Source organism: Bactrocera oleae, chromosome 3 (genome assembly GCF_042242935.1).
Source record: "Bactrocera oleae isolate idBacOlea1 chromosome 3, idBacOlea1, whole genome shotgun sequence".
In the NCBI taxonomy this organism is placed as follows: Eukaryota; Metazoa; Arthropoda; class Insecta; order Diptera; family Tephritidae; genus Bactrocera; species Bactrocera oleae.
Genome location: NC_091537.1, coordinates 81993904 through 82015326, shown reverse-complemented (window position 1 = coordinate 82015326; position 21423 = coordinate 81993904). Strand labels below are relative to the sequence as shown.

Genomic DNA, 21423 nt, shown 5'->3' with positions numbered 1-21423 from the left:
TAAGATGGCTGCTTAAGTGATTCCAAAGATTCTGCGAGCTCTTCTTGTGTTCGGCAAAAATCTTTATTGAGCAGTGCTTCCAGTTTCTCATCTTCAATAATTTTTGGCAGCCCAGTACGTTCTTCGTCTTCTAAGCCACAATTATTTGATAAAAAAAAAATTATTGTTGTTTGCTGAATGGCATACATACTTGTATACTGAAAAAGACACATAAGGACAGTGGCTTTTCAACGCATCTTCGGAGTATTGAAAGAATGGAATACTAATTTTTCGAAGTGGTTATGAGCTCTTCTCTACCGTTGTTGATAAGGGTTTTTACTTAGGTAAAGTTTAGAATCTGAGCAACATTAAGCGTCCCTGCCATGTTCTGATATTTAGCACTTAAATACTTACGTTAGTTAGGTTTTTAATTATTTCTATTAAGAAACTCAGAAACTTCAACCAAACTTGCTAAACATCGATATTTTTTACTATCTCACTTATAATTGCTACGAGATAAGGAAATTCTGCTTAAGCTCAATCATATTTTACATCACTTTCTTTCACTTTTCTATTTTCCATGCCAACCGTCGCATTAATTGCATACTACACAACCGCTAAGCGCTCTGTAAGCTTCTGCAAACCATATATTCTTCACATACATATATTCCGACTTCATCTATATTTATCTTGCTTGCTTGTTTGTTGTTCGTTCACGAAGTCGCCACTAACTTATTGTAGTCAGCACTTTTATTTATTCCGCTACAAAGTTCTTTTCTTATTTAGTGACTTTCTTGCGTCTAAGCTGCAGTTGCTAGTCTTTTGCTAACTTTACCTTGCAGTGACTTGCTGCAGCCGATTACGGCTTGCCTCTTGCAGGTTTTTTGCAGTTTACTGCATTTTGTCTATTACGTGGCTACTTGCTATTTGTTATTTTGTTTTTTCCCTCACTTTTTCTCTCATTTCATTTCAATTTATTGTCCACAACGCCTTCCGTTTGCGTAGTCCGATCGCCGCAAAGTTCTCACCGGATTTTTCTTATATAAACTTTTGCTTTTTGTAACTTTCTCTATTTGGCTTCCCCAGCATAATCGTCGTAACTTTATCCTTTTTATCCCCGCCTGCGTACTCGCTCGTTTGCACTAACTCACGCTTTTTAGAAATACCGTTAAGCGTCTCCAGTATGCTTTTGCCGTTGTTAAGCTAGCTTGGCCACCCGCTTGGTTAGTCGGGATGGTTGGCGCATTGGTTGGTTGGTTGGTGGGGTTGGTTGATTGTTGTTGCTCGTCGTTAGTAGCTTCCTGAATTAGCATAATGTCATTTGGTTTTTATTGTTCTCCATTTAAATGTTTTTCTTCTTATTCTTTTCTTTCATATTTTGTTTCTGCTCACTTGTATATTTATTCAAGTAAATTTCTCCTATACGTTACTTTGCTGTTGCTTGCTTCCGTTTGCCGCTTACGTTTGTATAACCTAAACAGTGTCCCTTGGTTTTCGAGATATCGCTCTGAAATTTTGAATACATCTTTTCCTCCTCGAGAAAGTACTCAAATCTTGGAACCGTCAATAGCGGACTTCTATAAAATTTAGCTGCCACACAAACTGATCGATCAAAATCAAGTTCTTGTATGGAAACTTTTTTATATGTGAAGGGTATTATAGCTACGGAGCAACCGATGTTAACGTTTTTCTTGTTATGTAATAAGTTGATGTTGTTATTATTCTTATTGTCATTCGTTGTCCTTGTTGCGGCCGACTGTCATGGTTATGTAAATAATCGTAATTTTGAAAACTCGCTTGCTCAATGTTTTCTACCCATACATATTACATATAGTTGTGCGCATAAATATGCATACATACATACTCAGATATATATATACACACACACATACATATTCATATTCTTATAACAGTTATGTTCCTACTGCAGCTGCTACCACTCATTCTAGTCGCAGTCGACTTGCGTTGCACTAAATAGCTTCTTGCAACTCCAACCATCATGCCGACCGCGTGTTATCTGAAAACTAAGCAACTGTGACTAGCCACTAGTAAACATACATACACACCATACACACATAGTATTTGCTTATCTCACTAGTTTATATGAATTTTAATATTAGTCACAATTGTGGTTGACTCTGTGTGTGGCTATAAAATTTCAGTTGATGTTTTCATTATATTATACTTCAACTAGATACTTTTTGCGTACAGTGTTATTGGAATGCATTAGTTGTGTCTTGTCGTATGAACTTCCGGGAATTGTAGGCCAGATTAGATTAAATTAGCGACCTTCCATTGCTCAGGTAGTGTCAAAAGACCATATGTTTGGAATATAGAGTTCGTAGCCGACTTCAAGTATATAAAACTGTTCAATTAAAGTTGAATTTGAATAATTGAATCCCAAAAAATAAAATGAATATATATTTTCGAAACTATTATAATTACCCTATTTTTATTCATGGCGCTAAATCTTGCGAGAATGAATTTGAAAAATATTACATAAATCTGTTGAGAACTTCATAACTGCCCATTTTATGCGAACGAAATAGCGGGAAAAACAATAGACAGTTTCGCTAAACGTGTTTAAATTATGGTGAAAGAAGTCATATGGTGAAAGAAGGCTTAGATTTCTCAGACGTTTTTGTAATTGCTTGATACAGTTTCATTCAAGCTCGCGTCAAAGAGGAACACAAAGAGAAAATGCGACATATTTTATAGTTTTTCTTTGAAAAAGGCGAAAACCCAAGCCAGGCGAGTGAAAATGTGAATATTTTTTCTTGATACTCCAACAGTCGATCACTCACAATTTTGGTTTCGTCGATTCCTTGACACTGGCTCTGGAAGACTCGAAAATATCGGTGTATGGATACCACACGAGTTAACGCAAAAAAAAAAACTTGATGGACCGCATTTCCATCTGCGAGTTGCTGCTGAATCGCAACCAAATCGATCTATTTCTGAAGCGGACGGTTATTGGTGATGAGAGGTGGGTTACTTACGAAAACTTCAAGTGGAAACTGTCGTGGTAGAGGCCAAGCCAAGATTGACGAAAGTAAGACTATATATTTGTTGGGATTGGCAGGTATTAATCATAGATAGATAGTAGCTGTTGCCTTACACCAAAACTCTTAATTCGTACTATATTATCAACAATTGGACCGTCTGAAAGAAACAATCGCCCAAAAGCGGCTAGTTTTGTTTAGGGACTAGGGTTTCTTTGAAATTGGCATTATGAAATTACTTTCTAAATGTTAAAACCGCTCGCCTAATATATGTGAAAACCTTCGACGTAACAGTATTTGAGTGGATAAAAATTCGGTTTCCTTTCGAATACCTAGAACGGACTGTTGTGGGAAAGTTACTTTAGTCTTTCAAAGTGTTGAAATGATGCTCGGTTAAATTAAAAACACTTCTAAACGGTTTTTATAGACTTAAGGGTCAACACATCTTACTGAAAAGAGCCTAGGTTCAGTCAATGGAAGTAAGGGTTGTACTTATCAAAGGCTTTTGGAAGAGCTCAATGAAATGTCAGCTGTTTAAATGGTAAGTAGGTCGTTTGTCAATGTTTTCGGTAGGTCATAAGAACATTTTTGAATGGTACCATCAATAAAAGTTTGTAATTTTTAATTCGATTTTTAGAATTACACTAAAAATACAGTATTTATTTATGATCTCTATTAAAATATTCACACAATTGAAAACTAATATCTCCCTTCCGTTCTTCTCTTTGCAGCATAATGCCAGCCAGACGATAATGAAGTAACTCTGTACATATATACATAGTATATGAATGTGTGTATATTTTAGTTCTACGTCAAAACTTCTACATTCCTTCCTGCCATAATTGTTTTTTCGTCTAACTCAAACTAAATTTAATTTAAACTTTTATAAAAAAAAAAGTTTTCTACTTAAAATATGCGCTGAGTGTTTGAAGTTAAAATTTATATATATAAATATGTGTGTGTATATTCGTCGCTGTAAGTGAAGTAAACGGAAAAGAGCAATAAAACTATACGAAAGTTATAGCATGTAAAATAAATAAATCGAAAATAAAGAAAGCAAACGAAATATGTGAAAAGAAATTAAAGAAGAAGAAGAAGAAACGAAGTAAATAAGCAACAAAACTTTATTGTGATTTAATAAAATAATAATAACTACTATACGAACAAGGCAAATAAAAGCTAAAATCATAAAGGAAACTAACGAAAATAACAAAAACTAACAATTTGTTGCATAAAAAGAAATAAAAACGAAAAACAAATAACAAAAATGCTACTACACGAACCACAAATCAAACGAAAAATGTCGATAAGTCGATGTTGCCACAATGCCAATGATGGCATCACAACCATCGCAGCGACGCAAGTCTTCCTCGTACTGACGCTGTTCGTGATTGGGAATCTAAGTGCCTGGCAGGAGAATGTGCGGCCGAAACTTTATGTGGAATTAGGTAAGTGGAAAGAATACAAAAATGGAATATAAGATATAGTATAAGCAAAATCATATAAGTAGCAGAGTTATCTTTATTAATGTGTTTCGTGGACAAGCCTGTGTCTTAGCTGTCATATGTGGTGAAACTAATCTTAATTTCTCGTGTTTACACTTTGAAAACGTCGTAACAAGATTTATTACTAGTAGTTGTGTGAAATCCTATATGCTTTTAAATCGTCTCAACTCATTTAACAGCTTAAAGATATTAAATATTTTAATAAATTAGGGTAAATGCCTACGAAGTTTGAAATTAGACTCTCATTTTGGTGGTGACTATCAATCGGAAGTAGATCGAGCACTTTTTGTAACGAATTATACTACCTACAAGTATATACATAAAACCTAGTTTTAATCAGTCTCCTGGTAAAAGTTAGAGGATTTGGATTTAGTTAGTGAGAGATGTTAGTACTATATTATATAGAGGTTGGTAACCCTAATATAGTAATTGACTGTTATTTAACCGAGTTGATTTCTGTCGAAAGTATTACTAAGTCTGGTTAGTATCAGGAGTCAACACTAAAAACTACTAGTAAGCTTTCTTATTTTAGTATCAGGATTCTTAGGTTAGATTAGCTAACAGAAGTCGTCTTAAAAAATATACTTCAGTAGTGGAAAGGAAGGGAGGACACGGCAAGAAAAGTTAAGGTAATAGGTTATAGCAAACGGTAGTGAAAAATATTATGCTACGATCGCCCACATAATACAAAGGTAATCTTACAAAATGGGTCGAAAGAGACATTTGATAGAAATTTCTGGGCTTGGCCGTAAAGTACAACTCTGTACCAAAACAAAACAAAACATAATATAAGATAACGTAACGTAACATTACATAACATAATATAACAAAACAAAACATAACGTAAGAAAAATAGCATAACATTATATACCTAAACATAATATAACATAACATAATATAACATAACGTAACAAAGATAACATAACATAATACAACTTAACATAATATAACATAACGTAATATAACATAACATAACAAACATAACATAACATAATACAACTTAACACAAGATAACATAACATAATACAACTTAACACAAGATAACATAACATAATATAACATAACGTAATATAACATAACATAACTTTAAAAACATAACATTGCATAACATAATGTAACATAACGTAACATAACATAACATAATATAACATAACGTAACAAACATAAAATAATATAATGCAACTTAACATAATACAACATAACATAATGTAATGTAACGTAACATAACAAAACTTAATATAACATAACGTAACATAACATAGCATAATATAACATAAGGTAACATAACATAACGTAACATAATGTAAAATAACATAGAATAACATAACGTAGCATAATATTATAACATTGCATAACATAATATAACATAACATAATGTAACATTACATAACATAACATAATACCGCAGGGGTCACTTTCACAACAAATCATATTGTAATATCTCCTACTCTATTTAAACCAAACCTAAACTCGAGGTAGTTGGCAAATCGATGAGTCTGGACTTAAATGTCGATCTAAACCATGGCACCATCGAATACAGTCTAAAGTTATAAAAAGCATGCAAACAAATAGTTTCGTGACAGAATTGACCTGTAATTTCAGACTGAGACGTTCCTTAGTGACGCTGGCATAACTACTGGTAGAAAAACCGACTGTTGGAAATAGTAGTGAGGATTCTCAGGCGCTTGAACACTAAGAGCTAGCACATGCATACATACATATATTTATTTACACAAGTTTAAGTCCATATTTACTTGCCACAACTTGTGCCTCACCAAACACAAATATACCTAAATATATAAATTTAGGTGCTCATACTCTATAGGGCGAATACGCCATTCGCTTACTTCTGCAAATTTTTTTGGTGGCAATTAGTGCCTTACTTCCGCGCTTGCGTTAACGGGTAGCGCGCGTGTCAAGTATGTCGGTGCGTTTATGGATTAGTAGCAAGTACTTGTGCTTAATGTATGTATGTCATAAATATTTGTGCCACATCCGACAACATGCCACGTACCGTTGCGGCGGCAACTATGGCGCATTGCGATGTGATTTTATGAAATGTGAAAATTAAATCGTAAATAAAATACATAATGAGCAGCAACAAAAACACAATAAACAGTTACGGTTATGTTGCTACGCGGTAATGCGCGTACCTACGTTTGCGTACCACATCTATATATATATATATATAGGCGCGAGCGCTGCTGTCATATTTTATGCCAAATAACATAAAGAAAGACATGACGGTGAGGACGCTGCCGCTGCGAAAAACAAAGGCGCAGTATTTTTAGCAACCAGCAAGGCCATAATAAGCGAAAGCAAACACACACATGCTGACTATGACAGTCGCGTTAAATTGCGTGCAACGTAAGTGTGTAAGCGCACGTACGATTCGTTAATGTGGTACATTTACGTTGTCATCGGCGACGAGCGCACAAACATTGTCGACGATATATATTATATTATATATACAGACAAGACGACAGCACATGTGTACGACAAATGCGCGTAGTTGTTGCAAGACCTTGTAATGCGCGTATAACAGAGCGCGCGCGCGCCTAACACGGCAATGCAATTTTTCTTTTTTACGCATCTCTGTACGTTGCGCGCCCTGGTTAGCCAGTTTCGCCAGTCAACGCTGTTTTCTTTGTCCATACATTTGAGCGTCCGTTTCAACCAATACTTTGTCTGCCACGGTCGCTGTGGTCTACCTTCATCGCTTCGTCAGTCAGGAAGTTTACTGTACGTTTGTCTGCTTTTCAGCAGAAATTGAAACCGCAGGCGACGCACGCACTGTCGCCCTTTATGGGCCTATCACCGGTGCCGGTTAGCTTGTGCTGCACTTTGCCGTCGCTGTCGTTGCGAAACGCTGACTCTTAATTAAGTTCAACGGAAATGCGCATAATTTGATGTCGATTGTCATTATTGTACTTGTAGCATATGTCCGTCACACGGCTATCGTTGTCGTCGCGCTGGTTACCTTATATGGCGCATACACGTAACGACATTTCAGCCAACAGCGCGTCGTTGCTGTGGTGAGTTGGTTAGCTTGCGCTTGTATTTTAACTCGTTTCGTCCACTTCTTTGATTTGTTGTATTTCGCAGTCGATGAGGCGTTGAAGAAGTCGCATGCAACATTGCGCAAATGCCATGAAATGTTTGATAGAATAATTTGTGTAAAGTACAAAAAAACTACAACAAACCGGCTGTTGGTCGTCTAAGGTGGTCGAATCAAAACAGGTTTTACTTCTTGTACAGTGGACATTGTACCGTAATTTGATTGAAGATTAATTTTATATTTATCCTAAGTCAACTTCCTTTTAAGTGTTTTTCTGAACGATACAATAGTTCACCTGAACAAAAATGATTTTGTCCGGGAGAACCATTAAGTCTTGTACCTCGTATTGTGTATTAAAACCGCATATGTTTTATTAAAACAAAACTTCGATTCTCTTCCATCCTTACATTGCCTGTTTCGCCGTTTTCGCAGCAAAGCGTATAATCAGCTATAACTCTCGTGATAAAACTTTTAAGTCCCATAAAAAATGGTATTAGTCCATTCGGGCTTATTTATCTGCATCTAAACATTTCGTGTGTTCTGGTTTCTAAAAGATACACTTTTTGCCTTAGTGAAACAAAAAGTTTTTAATTCGTTGGTCTGAGACTATAGTTAGTTTTGTACAAAAAAAGCGACTGTGTTCTTTAAATAATCAAAAGTGACGATGCAGTTGCTTTTCTTTAAAATTTTGGACAGGTTCTGGCTTAACAGAATTTCACGGTTGCATCTAGTATCATAGTTACGCCGAAAATAACGATCAATTCTTGCTTCTGGCTTACAGCCTAAAGCCCGAGATCGAGTAAACTCAATTTAAATCTTCTACTGAGCCCAAAGAAAGTTAATCGATATTATCCAAATAACACTGCAATTAAGCAGCTTAGAGTCCCAGATTTCATTGGTCATCTGCAAATGTTAAGGAATATGTTATATATGAATTAAACGGCTTAAACATTATACTCAACTTACAAATAAATCCAAGATATATAAATCGTCTTTAATTGGTCGAATATTGAAAATGGCGAAACGAACAGACAACTGACATAAATAAAATGTACTGACCTAATCAGATAGAGCAAGTGATTATGCTCCCTCTCTTTTGTAATGCATTAAACTAAATGGCTTTGTTGTTATTTACAGAATATTTTTGATTTTCTATAAATTTTGCGTCAAGCTGTAATTAAGCGAGTTATTTTAATATATTGCCGTATTTAACTATGAGAGGGAATTTGGTATAACTGAAATCGATTTGACTTTAAGGAAGTCTCACATTTCATTTGGTGTTGTTGATGGTGTTAATGTTGGTTCCAAGATAGATGAAATTACCTACGACTTCAGATATTATGACTGTCAACAGTGACGTGGGTGTTATGTTGCGAATATGACGTCTGTTTATTTTATGACCTCCTTCACTACCAAGCCCATACGCTACGCTTTTTATTCAGTCTGGAAAAAGCAGAAAAGAAAATGCGATTGTTGAGACCAATAATATCAATATATTCGACGAACGTCAGCAGCTGAATACTCTTATAAAAGATTGTGCCTTCTCTTTTTAGCTCTGCAGCTCGATCATCTTTTCACGGGCCTTTTTCAAGATTTAGCGCATGGTGAATAACTGGTCAATTGTTGATTTTCCAGATTTAAAGCCTTACCAATGTGACCAGTTATTTTACTGACGGTGGGCTTTAGTCTTTTACACAGCTCGCTTGTGAGGACCTTCTACGCGATATTTAAGAGACTTATCCTACCGTAATTGGCGCAGATTGTCGGGTCTTTCTTTTTGTGGACTGGGCAGAACTTAGGTTTCAATTGTGATGTAAGCTTTTGTCCGACTATATTCTGCAAATAAGCTGATGTATGCATCTTATCAGTTCTTGGCCGCCGTATTTGAATATATCGGCCCACGTCGCTTTGTTGTTCTTCAGGTCTTCATAGTCGGCTAATGGAACATTGGTTTAATCGTTATCGACTGCGGAATCGCTGTTATACTTTCATTGACGCTTAGCAGGCTAGAGAAGTATTCCTTTCAAAAACTCAGCACACTTTGGTTATCAGCCGCTAGATCACTTCTTTGGGCCCTATAAGAGTATGCTGCCCTCTCGAAGCCTTCTATTAGTCGCGTATATTTTCGTAGAATTTTTCGTAGTCTCGAGCATTACTCCTGTCGGCCAGCTTCTCAAGCTCTTTATACTCCCGCATTTCGATCACTTCATTTTTTTATCTCCATATGCATTTCGCTTTCCTCTTCAACTCTCGGTAGCTATCTCACCCTGGTCGTATTGTGTTTGATCGAAACGTTGCGAGATACAAGTATGCAGTCTGTTTACTGTAAACATATTCGGAATTTAGCGCTAGGCACTCTTGTCCTCAAGCGAGCATAAATAAATTGCCATTGTCTTCCAGGAAAAATGTCTAAAATAAACTGAAAACTCTGCCAACTTTTGTTCAATTTTTTCTTGAATTAAATTTTTTTCTCGAATTTGATAAATTACTGTCAGGCTTTTCTGGAGAACTCCGATAATTTTAGAACTCCAAATGGCGCCAGCACTTTTTAGTTTACCACGACACACTCCTTTTAGAGTTGAAAACCACACTTGGTCATGACTAATGAAGGCGTGTATATATTTATGTGTGTATGTAGATTCTTTTTCGCTCCTCCCTCCTGCTACAGCGGCCATGCGCTCGTTAAAAATATACATAACAGACCATAATATAACGAAAAATTTCATGGAAAATATAATTTGCATAAGAACAGAGATGATATTCAATGTCTTTTTCCAGCGTTGGGGGAAGCATTTGCATTTATATGTGTGTAAGTGTGTGTGTGTTGGTACATACCTATATACATATATATGTATATCTCTATATATTTTGTATATCGTAAAAAGTTGTGAGCGAGCAAAGATTGGGTGGCGTATGGGGATAAGAAATGCAAAAAGGATAGCAGGTAGCGGCGATGTATGTAAGAAGAAGAAGACATGGAGCAGATAAAGGCCAAAAATAACTCAACACGTTTTCGAAAATTACATTATTAAGAGCGCATTTGGCAGCAAAGGAAATTGCTGAGATGAACTGCAACGAACTCGTTGATGGAAGGGTAGAGAAGGTGAAGCAGACGCTGGCGGTTTGAGAAATTGTTGAAGAAGGATTTATAGTATAGTGCGGCAAGAGCGGTGGGTGGGCAGCAGTTGCTCTCTTAACAATGTATGTATGTATGTGTATGCAGACGGACGAACAAAGGAATTTGCCGGCAAAAAAGATGTGGTGCTGTCGGTGGCGGTTTAGAGGGTATGCGCATAGCTCTGACGGCAAGTATGAGTGTTTGTATGTGTGAGTATGTGATGAAAGAATTCGTAGTGTTGCAAGGAATGGCAAACAATTGCTAGGAATGTGTTGCACAGCAATGACATGTAGAAAAAGCAAAAGAAGCAGAAACAGCATAAATAGTCGACAGACAGCTAGTAAATACATAGTAAGGAAACTTAAACTGAAAAAAAACAAATGAATGCAAGAAGCAAATCAACGAAAGATAACGAAAAGAATCAGAGACTTGCAAGCAATGGTAAGCGGCATTGTTGGCATGCAGCGCAGAGTAATGTCAGCGCAAATGTCTAAATTGTCTGCACGTCGGTGAGCGCAGAAATCGGAAATAGTTAAGGCGTGGTCAGGGGTAGCTGAAAGCTGATGCTGTATGCACTTAGTAGGGCAACAGAGCTAACGCGCAGCATATGAACACACAAGCGCGTCACCTTAGAGCAACTTCTTGCACAGTTAATAGAGTTGTAGAGGGGTAAGCAACTAGCGCGTAATAGTCATTTGCAGTTTTCTTAAGCGTGCGCTATGTGTATATGTGTTTACGTAGCCGCGCGGCGCTGCACCAACAACTGAAATTCACAGCGCGCTGGCAGCAGCGCAGCGCTGAACGGCATCACATTGATATGCACTTGGCGTATTAAGTGGTAACGAGTATAATGCGCATTTCAAGCCCCTTAAGTGGCAGTAGATATGACAAATAAATGTGAGCGCGTGGTAGTGGGTGCGCGCGCGGCAGGCACAGCGTCAGCAGCCAACTGTCAGATCTGCTTATGGCCTTATACAAGGCAACAAATGACAGTACATATGTGTTTGCGCGCAAGACTAAGTGTGTGTGTGTGTACATGCATGCGTCAGCCTCATTTGTCACTTGACACATGTGGCAGCCGCTAAAGTAGCACAAAAATACACACATATACCATAAACGCATAGCGTCATTAGAGTGCCTGCAATTGCGCAGCTTGGACAGCCATTGTCGCTGGCGTCATCATGAATGTCAACTTCAACTTTCGAATGAACGGCGACGCGATGCGAACAACTTTCCAAATCTGTAGAAATGTGTGTATATGTACATAACAGTGCGCTACCAGCGTTGCACTGCATGGCTTTTTAATGTCACAATTTCCACATTTCCTGCAACGCGGTAGCGCTTCCTTCCTGCTTTTGCAAGTGTGTACGCGTACCGCGCATACATATATATCAAAAAAATTATTGATTATCAGCAATCGGCATATGTATAACGCACTTTTGTGCGCAAATGCATGCGATGCTGATTGCCGCCAATGGTAATCAGCGCTGGATAGCATGTGGGGATAAGTTGAAAATTTATTGCGGAAATTAAGTGTTATACACTCGAAAAGTTTTACAACCGGCGGCGCGTACCTGTCTAGTTGCTATAACACCTGCCGCGTGCAAGCTTAATAGGCGCCCGCGCGGCGACGATTTAACACACTAAACTGTGGGACACTTTGATTGTTGTACCCGTTGTAAAAGATAAGTTGATTGTTGTACCCGTTGTAAAAGATAAGTTAAGTTTATTCCGCAACAAACGTGACGCGCTGCTATATTGGCATTCATAACTGTGCGCGCAGAACGGAAACAATAGCGCGTATGGATTTTAATCAAAAATTTACTGCAGGCGTACAGCAGGGCGTTCTAATTGGTCTGCAGCATTATGAGCGCGCGCGCTCCCTTCTTGCAGTGCGCTACCAATTGCTGTTAATGAGCGCGGCTGGTACACTATAATTTTGGCTTCATGCTTTTTTGCAGTCAACTTCTTTTTTTGTGCGCCGCATGTTCTGTTGCTTCCTCATTTCTTATTTCTTCGTTTTTTTTGTTGCTATTTGCTTTACTACTGACTTGGGCGCTAATGACCGTCATCATCAATGAAGCTGTGCTGCTCTTTACTGACCGCGCGATTGCTGCTACATTTCTCGCCTGCTCTTCGCTGTCTTCGCTGGTCTGTCGCCAGGCGCTGCCGTTTCCAGTGTGAGCGCCACCAGGGAAATTAGCAATGCAAGGCGTTACTTGACAGCGGTGCCAGTGTTAGTGACTTCGGTCAGCGTTGATTCTCAGCATGATTGCTTGCAAGAAGGACGACAACTAGCACTATATGTGCGACACAGTATGTGAGTATGTGACACCAATGTGCCCTCCATATGTGGAAGCGCACCCCACAGCCACTCCGTTAGTTAACAAGCAAGAAGTCTCCTCGTGCGACAAATAGCTATCTAATGTTCACTTGCTCTATGCTCGAGTCCTTGTGCTTCCGGTTGGTTTTGTTCTTGGACGTATTCTGCTGACCGGCCATTCGTAATTGAAACGACGTGAGCAAGTGAATGTGCCTGTCAGGAGAAATTCTTATTGCTAGCTTAACGGTGGGGCTGTAATGTTGTGTAGATTTTCATTGTTGTTATTATAGTTGTTTTATTTATATATAGTTTTGCAATTTAGTTTGCAGCAAATTAAAATTTCTCTTTTGTAGACAAGATATGTGGCAAGTGGCAGTCGTAAGCCAACAGATTGTCTAGCAATGTTGAATCGTGGCAAAGGAAAATCGAAAAACCTATGTTTTTGTTGGCATTTAGTAGTAAATGTGTGCTAGTTCTAATTTGTAAATAAGTGCTCTTAAAGAGCGGTATTGGTATTTAGTGCTGAAAAATGTGATTTCCGATACTAGCACGAATCCTATTAAAATTTTTGTCCTGTAAGCTATGACATTGACCTCCATAGCACACATACTAGATAGCTTTGATGAGACTAATTGATACTCGCTCTCTTTCTGTATCGCTCTCTATCTCTTTCGCTATATATCCCTCCTTCTCTCGCACAAGACACTACACAAGCTTGATCGTATTGATGAGACTAATTGATTGCCTCTCTTTCTTTCCTTCTCTATCTGTCAAACTCTTTTCACTCCCCCTCTCTTTGATTCACCCTCTTTCCCCCTCATTCTGATACTCTCTCAATCTCTCCCAACCAGCTATTATTCCATTCACGACCAGACATTGATCTCTATACCACACCACACAAACTATATCGTATTGATGATACTAAACTCTCTTTATTTTTCTCCCTGTCTCTTTATATATCTCTACTTCTCTCTCACACCACGAAGTCACACTAGATTGCATTGATAAAATTAGTTGATACTCTCACGTTCCATCTCTCCATATACATATGTCTTACTCTCTCCCTCTCTATTGTTCTCCCCCTTCGTTTATTCTTATTTTCAACTTTGTCATTCTGTTTTTCTGTATCTTCCTCTAGAGATTGAGGTCTTTCACCCATCTAATATTTTAGTGTGCACAAATATATATAATTCTTCTATAATATGAATTGCTTTTATCCGATGATGGAACCCATGGCAGTACTGAGTATCAGAAACCCAAATAAGTTATATACCTGAGCGAAGACTGCTAGAATGGTTAATATCACTTTTAAGAATTATATCAGTAAAATAAGTTCGAGCAAATACCTCTCTAAGAAATACAATAACGGTACTTTCATTTTTGTCCACACATTTTGTTTTAAAATATATACAATAATAATTTTCGTACCTCACATTGGTCCACGAATCGGATCTTACTATTATCATACTCCTAAAACTATCGAGGTTACTTATGGTACATGGTTTCACCTTGAAAAGGAAAAAGAAAAGTAACGGTTAAAAACTTTGGGTAAAAAAAATTATTTAAAAAGTATTGTACTTTACCACTTCAGAAGAAAGTAATTGGTAGGCTTATCATAAATCACTTGCCATTTGTTGAGCTGACCGGAAGACTATTGTATTAGTATATGAGCTTTATATTCGAATTCTACTGGGACGTGAACTTTTATGACCACTGTAAAAATATTTTTGGTTTCGTAACGTCCAACGTTCCCGTCATCTACACCGGAGCGATCTCTGGAGCTCTTTTGTAAGCAATTAGCTTGATGTCAATCTCTGCAAACTTGTGTAATGCCTTGAAGTTGCTCCAAAGAATTATTTCTTAAATGTTCCTAGGTTTCTAAATTGTTCTATATAGTCTGGCCATATTTCGATCCTTCGATCTTATATGACCTGTATAAAAATATTCTTGGATTTGTAGGTTCCCGATATCTTTAACGGAGAGATCTGGGGAGCTTTTTTGAAAGCTCGATGTCAATCTCTAAAAGCTTGAATAATATCTCGAAGTAACATATAAACCAACTTTGCAATCTCAATCCAACTGACCATATTTCGATCCTTCGATCTTTTATGACTTATATAAAAATATTCTTGGATTTGTAAGTTCCCGATATCTTTAACAGAGAGATTTTGGGAGCTTTTTTGAAAGCTCGATGTCAATCTCTAAAAGCTTGAATAATATCTCGAAGTAACTTAACAAACCAACTTTGCAATCTCAATCCAACTGACCACATATATAAGTCTGTATAACAAAGCTAAGGAATTGTGACTCATGCCGTGCACTTTTTAACCCATTCCTTTTTCTTCCACTCTTCACACAACTTCAGCGCGTTCGCATTGATTTTTAGTCGTTAACTTTGGTTTCCTTTAAGCTCTCAAAGTCTATTTTTACAAAAGTCAATCAGTGTATGCCGGCAGCCTTTCAGTTGTTGCTACGTCTAATGTTTTTATTTTTATTGTTGCCGCTGTGTGTGAGACGCGCGTCGATTTTGTGACATTTGTGCCATTCATTTTCTTCATATTCAATCCATCAAAGACAATCTGGTCTTACTGCCGCACTATGTGTTTGTGGCGCTCAGCGTTGCCTTACTCACCTCCTAAGTTTGCCTGACTTAACGGCTTAGAATGTGGTGTGGCGCGTAACGCCTTTCAGCAGCTTTCTTTTGCGTCTTTTTCTCACTTGGCTTTTGCACACACTTCGACTTGGCTGCCTTGAGCCAAACGAGCGGTTGGCGCTGCGGCATTGCGTGTGTTGTGCGGCTTGATGACATTGCTTGGCGTCTGCCACGTACTGACAGTGATAAATACGCGCCGATAAGTTGCACAAGATGGAACGTTGCGGCGGCAAATCATGTGTCGCCTTCGTTTGTCTCTTGTATGAATGGCGCTTAACACTTTTATTTTCGCTTCCCCAGATATGAAGCGTGGTTAGCCGGCGCTTTGGTTATAAAGATTTCTTCTTTAATACAGACAGTCGCTTATATGTTTGCTTGCAAGTGTGTCTATTTTTTTATCCTTTGCTTATTTGCTGTCGCGCTGTTGTTTACTTTTGCCGTGATTGTCACAAACAAACAGTGCGTTGATTGCGTACACGCATGTGTGTATGAGTTTACCACATAATCAATACGTCTCACTGTTTTTTTCCGATCGACTGCCATTTCTTAGCGCTGCGCTCGTCAAATCATAACGCGTTGTATGTATGATAGCGCCTTTCAGTCAATCAGTTTTATTCTTATTGAGTTTTTTTCTACACACTGCGGTGGCGCCTCAGTTGCGAGTACGCGCGACACGTATCCGTCCCTGTAGCGACGTAAAATGCATGAAAAAAAAACGAAAAAATTGGCAACCAGCAAAATGTGACATTCGCAACGGCAAAGCGGCGCGCACATGCTTGTTAACTGTGTAGGCTACCGTTACCGCTCATCTTCACCAACGCCACAACTTCACTAATTTGATTTATGCGTTTTTAATGTGTGCGTTGTCTTATCGTACTATGCGCTCGCTACATATATGTCGCTAACATGACACGCGCCCACACTAACACACGCGCGTTTTGTTTAATGCACGCACGTTTACTCTAACACACACGCGCAGAGGAAATCATGCGCGTTCACACAAATATACACGCGCGCTTTTACCTATTATTGCTATAGTCCTGTCTACGCATCAGTGTGTATTTATATCTCTTTATACGACCGCCTGTGTAAATCAATAGCAGTTTATATTGCGCATTTGTGACAGCCAACATTGCCGTCATACAAAATAATCATTGTAAATAATAGATCGTAAAGCTGGCTGTCGTACAGCGCTGGCAATAAGCGGTGAAAGTGTATAAATTGAAATATTTCCAGTCATCAAATGCAGATAAAATTCATTCGACAGCTCAGTTGAGGCATGAATTCGTGTTTCAATTTAGCTTAACAATGCCATATTTTGCTATGCTATGTTATGCTATTGGCATGCCATGGCATGTGTTGTATTGTTGTTATGAACAACATTTGGTCGATTTGACATTTTCCCCAGATTTTATTTCATTCTTGTTTTGCCTTGTGCAAATTTCACTTCATTGCGCTGACCTGTCATTCATTTAGTATGTATATAATTTAAATCGGACTATGTAAAAAAACTTTTAATTTTTTTTCTGCTTGTATATTCTAAGTGACAGCATCTAAAATGACTAGTGAAAAAAGAACATAAAAAGCGCAAAAATATATACGAAATTAATATTGATTAGTTGACTAGCGAAATCTGCTGGAAATATCACAGTTATTCATGTGCGTACAGGGTGTACAATAGTGGGTAAAATAGCTCTTTTTAGCCCAAATATTTTCATGAAAGGAAATTTTTCAGTTTTACTATAGGCTTTAGCATTACAGTCAACTGCTTAATTTAGTCAATTAAGTAATAGTTTAGACTAATTTGCGCATTTAGTAAGTTAAAACATTGTTTATTTTCATTATTTTGTCAATTATACAATATTCGCTCTTAATTGACTCGTTAATTTAGTCAATTAGCTCATTGCTTACACCAGATGGCTTACTTTTATAGCTAATTAGCAAATTTTCTCTACTAATTGACATATTTATTTCGTTAATTCAGTTGAGACAGTCCTTTAATTTAGTCAATTAGTTAATAGTTGAGACTAATGGACCCATTTGGTTAATAAGATAATTATATATTTTTTTACACGAGTCAAAATCAAATATTTTCTTCCTCAATTGACTTGCTAAGTCAGTCAATTAGTTAATTATTTACATTAAGTGAGTAATTTTTTAGTCAATTAGCAATTTTTCTGTATAAATTGACATATTTAGATAAGTAAAAATTTATTTACATTTGTTGGTTCATTAATTTAGTAAATTAAAATATTGTCTCACCTAATTAACATATTAATTTAGTATATATATTAGCTACATTTCTACACTGAGCAATTTCTTAAGTCCCTTTGTAGGTTTTCCCTACTAATAATTATATTTGTTTTTAGTCATTTGGGTTCAGGCAGTCCCTCAATTTAATCATATAATAAATAGTTTGTACTAATTGACTCAGTGAATTAATTAACAAAGTATTTACACTCGTTACCTTATTTATTTTATAAATTAAAATATTTTCTCACTTACTTATCTTGCTAATTTAGTCAATTAACAGATTATCTACATTAATTGACTCACTTATTCAGTTAGTTAACATATTTTCTTTACTGATTGACTAATCTTTTCAGTAAATTCATAAATTGCCAATACTAATTCACTAGCAATTTGAAAATTAACTTAATTAACAAATTACTAACATTTTTTGACTTTTTTCGTAGTTTTTAAGTTTTCCCTACCATTTGACTCCTTATGGCGTTAACTGACAGATTTATTTAAATAATTGATAAGCTTTCTCTACAAATTGGATCACTTAAGGTGCCTACTAAGGTTTTTCAACCCTATGGCTCTTATGAACCATTACGGTTGATGGATATTTTAAATGAATTCAGATTGAAAATATATTAAATTTTAAAAAAATATATATTTTTTTTTACTCCCTTTACACTTACCTTCCCAATTGTAACACCCTATATGTGCGAATTAGGTCAACAGTTGTTGACGTCGAGTGGTAATTTACTCACGTGTTCTCGAGCCTTTGGGTTGAACGCAAGGATGACTTGCACGTATAGAGTATCACACACACACCTAACTAAACAGATGTGGACTAAAATGCCTAATAGATTTAGTGATAGGCGTCAAGCAGCGTCCAACATCGAGCAAGGTCCAACAAGCTCAGCGCAAAAAGCCATTTAACACCCGAAAGGTGAAGTGATGGTGGAGAGCCGAGCTGGCTTATAGCTGCTGGCGATGGGTAAACGTACAACAAATTGAATTAAAAATGCCAACATCATCCCAGACCATATACCACTTACCTGCCACATGTGGCTTTTTCTAGCACAACATTCATTGCTAAATTTAGAACAGAAGCAGCCGTTGGCAGGCCAAATTGATTAAGAACCAATTTAATTATTTTTTAAATTTTTTAGTTTATTTTTCCATTGCAATAAGTAGGTAACGGTGGTGATGCTTTACTGCCTGACATTTCTATAATTTTGTTTTTATTGCTTTCTTTTGTGGAACAACTAAACACTTTATTACTTTATTGTTTTAAGAACTTATGTGTATGTATATAGAATCGTATAGATTGCTAAGCGGAAATTAAAGCTTCAAGTTGATGAATGGTGAGTGAAGTTATATAAATTTAATTCTTAATAATTAGTTACGTGGCATTCTAAGGTAAGGAAATATACACTAGTGTTAAGAAATCTTGTGATGATCTTCTAGTTAGTAGGTGATCTCTTTTGGGTGGAGATTAGTCGGAAAACGCGAGCATTTTCACCAAAATATTTAAAAAATTTTGTCATTGATGCAAACCAAAACAGTCCACTTCGAGTTCAGTCTGTGTAACTAAAAATTCTATGAAAATAAATTGGTTTCCTACCGACTTCTGGATAGATAGACCGAAATTTGTCATACAAATTTCTGATAAAATGAGTTGACGTTTTCTCATATACTTGCGGACAGATAGACCGAAAATTTAAAAAAAAATTGCCGGTTTCGTTATTCTTAGTTTCCGACAATAAAAGAGAATATATGTCAGAAATCTATGGAAAAGAGATGGGACCTGGAAATTTCCATGATCTTGTGACAATTCCACTGATTGGAGGTTGAATAGGAGTTGTTCTGAGTAATTCCTCTAAAAACATTTTAACTTTTTCTCTATTTTAAAATGGCTCGGACCATATTTGTTAGATAATTCTTTATTTTTCACTATTCAAAACAAATCTACAATGACTGAGCTTCTTTATAATCACACACTGTGCACGAAATTGCCTTAATTAAGGGAAAATAACCTATAAATGTTGCGGTCGGTTTTTTGTTCTGGGTCTACCGCGTTTTGAATAGTTACTTCATCCAATGGGCACTGAATTGACTTCATAGCAGTGATTTCAGTAATGAAGAATGGGAAGTGCGATAATTAGAACACCAAGGCGCGAATTAAAGTCAATATTTCTTCATCTCGAAGAAGTGATATATGATTTGACTAACCTACATCTTCGAAACTCTAGATTTTTTGCTGTTCGTTTGTACTTTTTTTTAGAATATGGTGTAAGCATTTCGTGGTCTTTGTCTGAAGCTGAACAGATAACTGGACGTCTAGGACTTCTGGCTCTTCCGTTCTTAATATAGGATCTCCCCATGGACCTTTTTCCCTAGAGCTTCACTCATAAGAATCTTCACTTTCAAACAAACTATTTTCTGGAGTCCACTTTTAATGCCAAAGTTCCAAACAAATTTTGGTATTCGAAGAAAATATTTCAATAGCAAAAACCTATCCTATGCTACACTTCATATATCCCCTGACGGATCTTTTCAATTGTTACCACCACAGATGGGTTTTGACGAAATATGAAATAGATAAGAAGGAATCTTAACTTTTTTTGATTATCTAAGCCGAGAGTCAAAGCTAATATTTGTTCCTTCCAAAGAAATGATATGAAATTTGACTAGCCTAACTCCTCGAAACTCCAGATCTTCCTTTATGGTTTTGTAATGTGTAAGCATTTGAGGCCTCAATTTATGTTCCTTTTATTGAAGATACAACCTTAATTTTTCATTAACTGGGTCTTGGACCGAAGCTTAGTAAAGATCTGGACATTAGTAATTTGCTGATACTGAAGAATTCCAAATTGTGCCAACACTCCGGTATTTACAGATATTTTTCTCCGCTTCTGTTTTCATAACACCATCTGCTATTAGTAAGTGATCTCTCATCGGATCTTTTTCCCGAGAGCTTTACCCGTCTAAAAAAATAAGAAGGACCTCAACTTTTTCGGCTATCTAAGATCAGAGTTTTGACTAGCCTGAGTGCCAAAGCTCGAGATCTTTTGCTGTTACTTTTTAGTTTATGTGAGATTAAGGCGTAACCATTGTTGGGTCCCGAATTTGTTTTCCTTCTATTAGACCGTCTTCTATTACCGTCCTTTTCCATTAGCAGAGTCGTCGTCTAAAAATAAACAGATATGTGGAGATCTAGGACTATACTGGCTGATTCTGAAAAACCCAGATTACAGATTTTTTTCCGTTATCTTTCCATAACCCCGTCCGTTGTCAATATGTAGTCTCTCAATGAAACTTTTTATCTTCATCTTTACTCATAAGTATCTGCTTTTTCAAACAATCTCATTCCTGGGGTTTTGTTTTTATTTCCAAAGCCAATAAAGTAAGTTCTGCGTAATCGAAAAAAAGACTTTAAAGGCAACTATCGCCTACGAAATAAGCTTCTTTTGAGCAAATACAAGCAATAAAACGCTTATCCAACTTTACAAACACTTGTTATAAACCTCTGCTGGGATGACCTCCAGTG

At 36.8% G+C, this 21423-nt stretch overlaps 1 protein-coding gene across 1 annotated transcript in view; it reads left to right on the top strand.

Annotated features, from left to right (window-relative positions):
• The window catches only part of Sema1a (semaphorin 1a), a 427795-nt gene that overhangs the window by 60866 nt on the left and 345506 nt on the right, over positions 1–21423 (top strand). The window contains 1 exon segment of the mRNA XM_070107025.1: positions 3713–4429. Coding sequence (XP_069963126.1) covers positions 4249–4429 — 181 coding nt within the window. The 5' untranslated portion in view covers positions 3713–4248.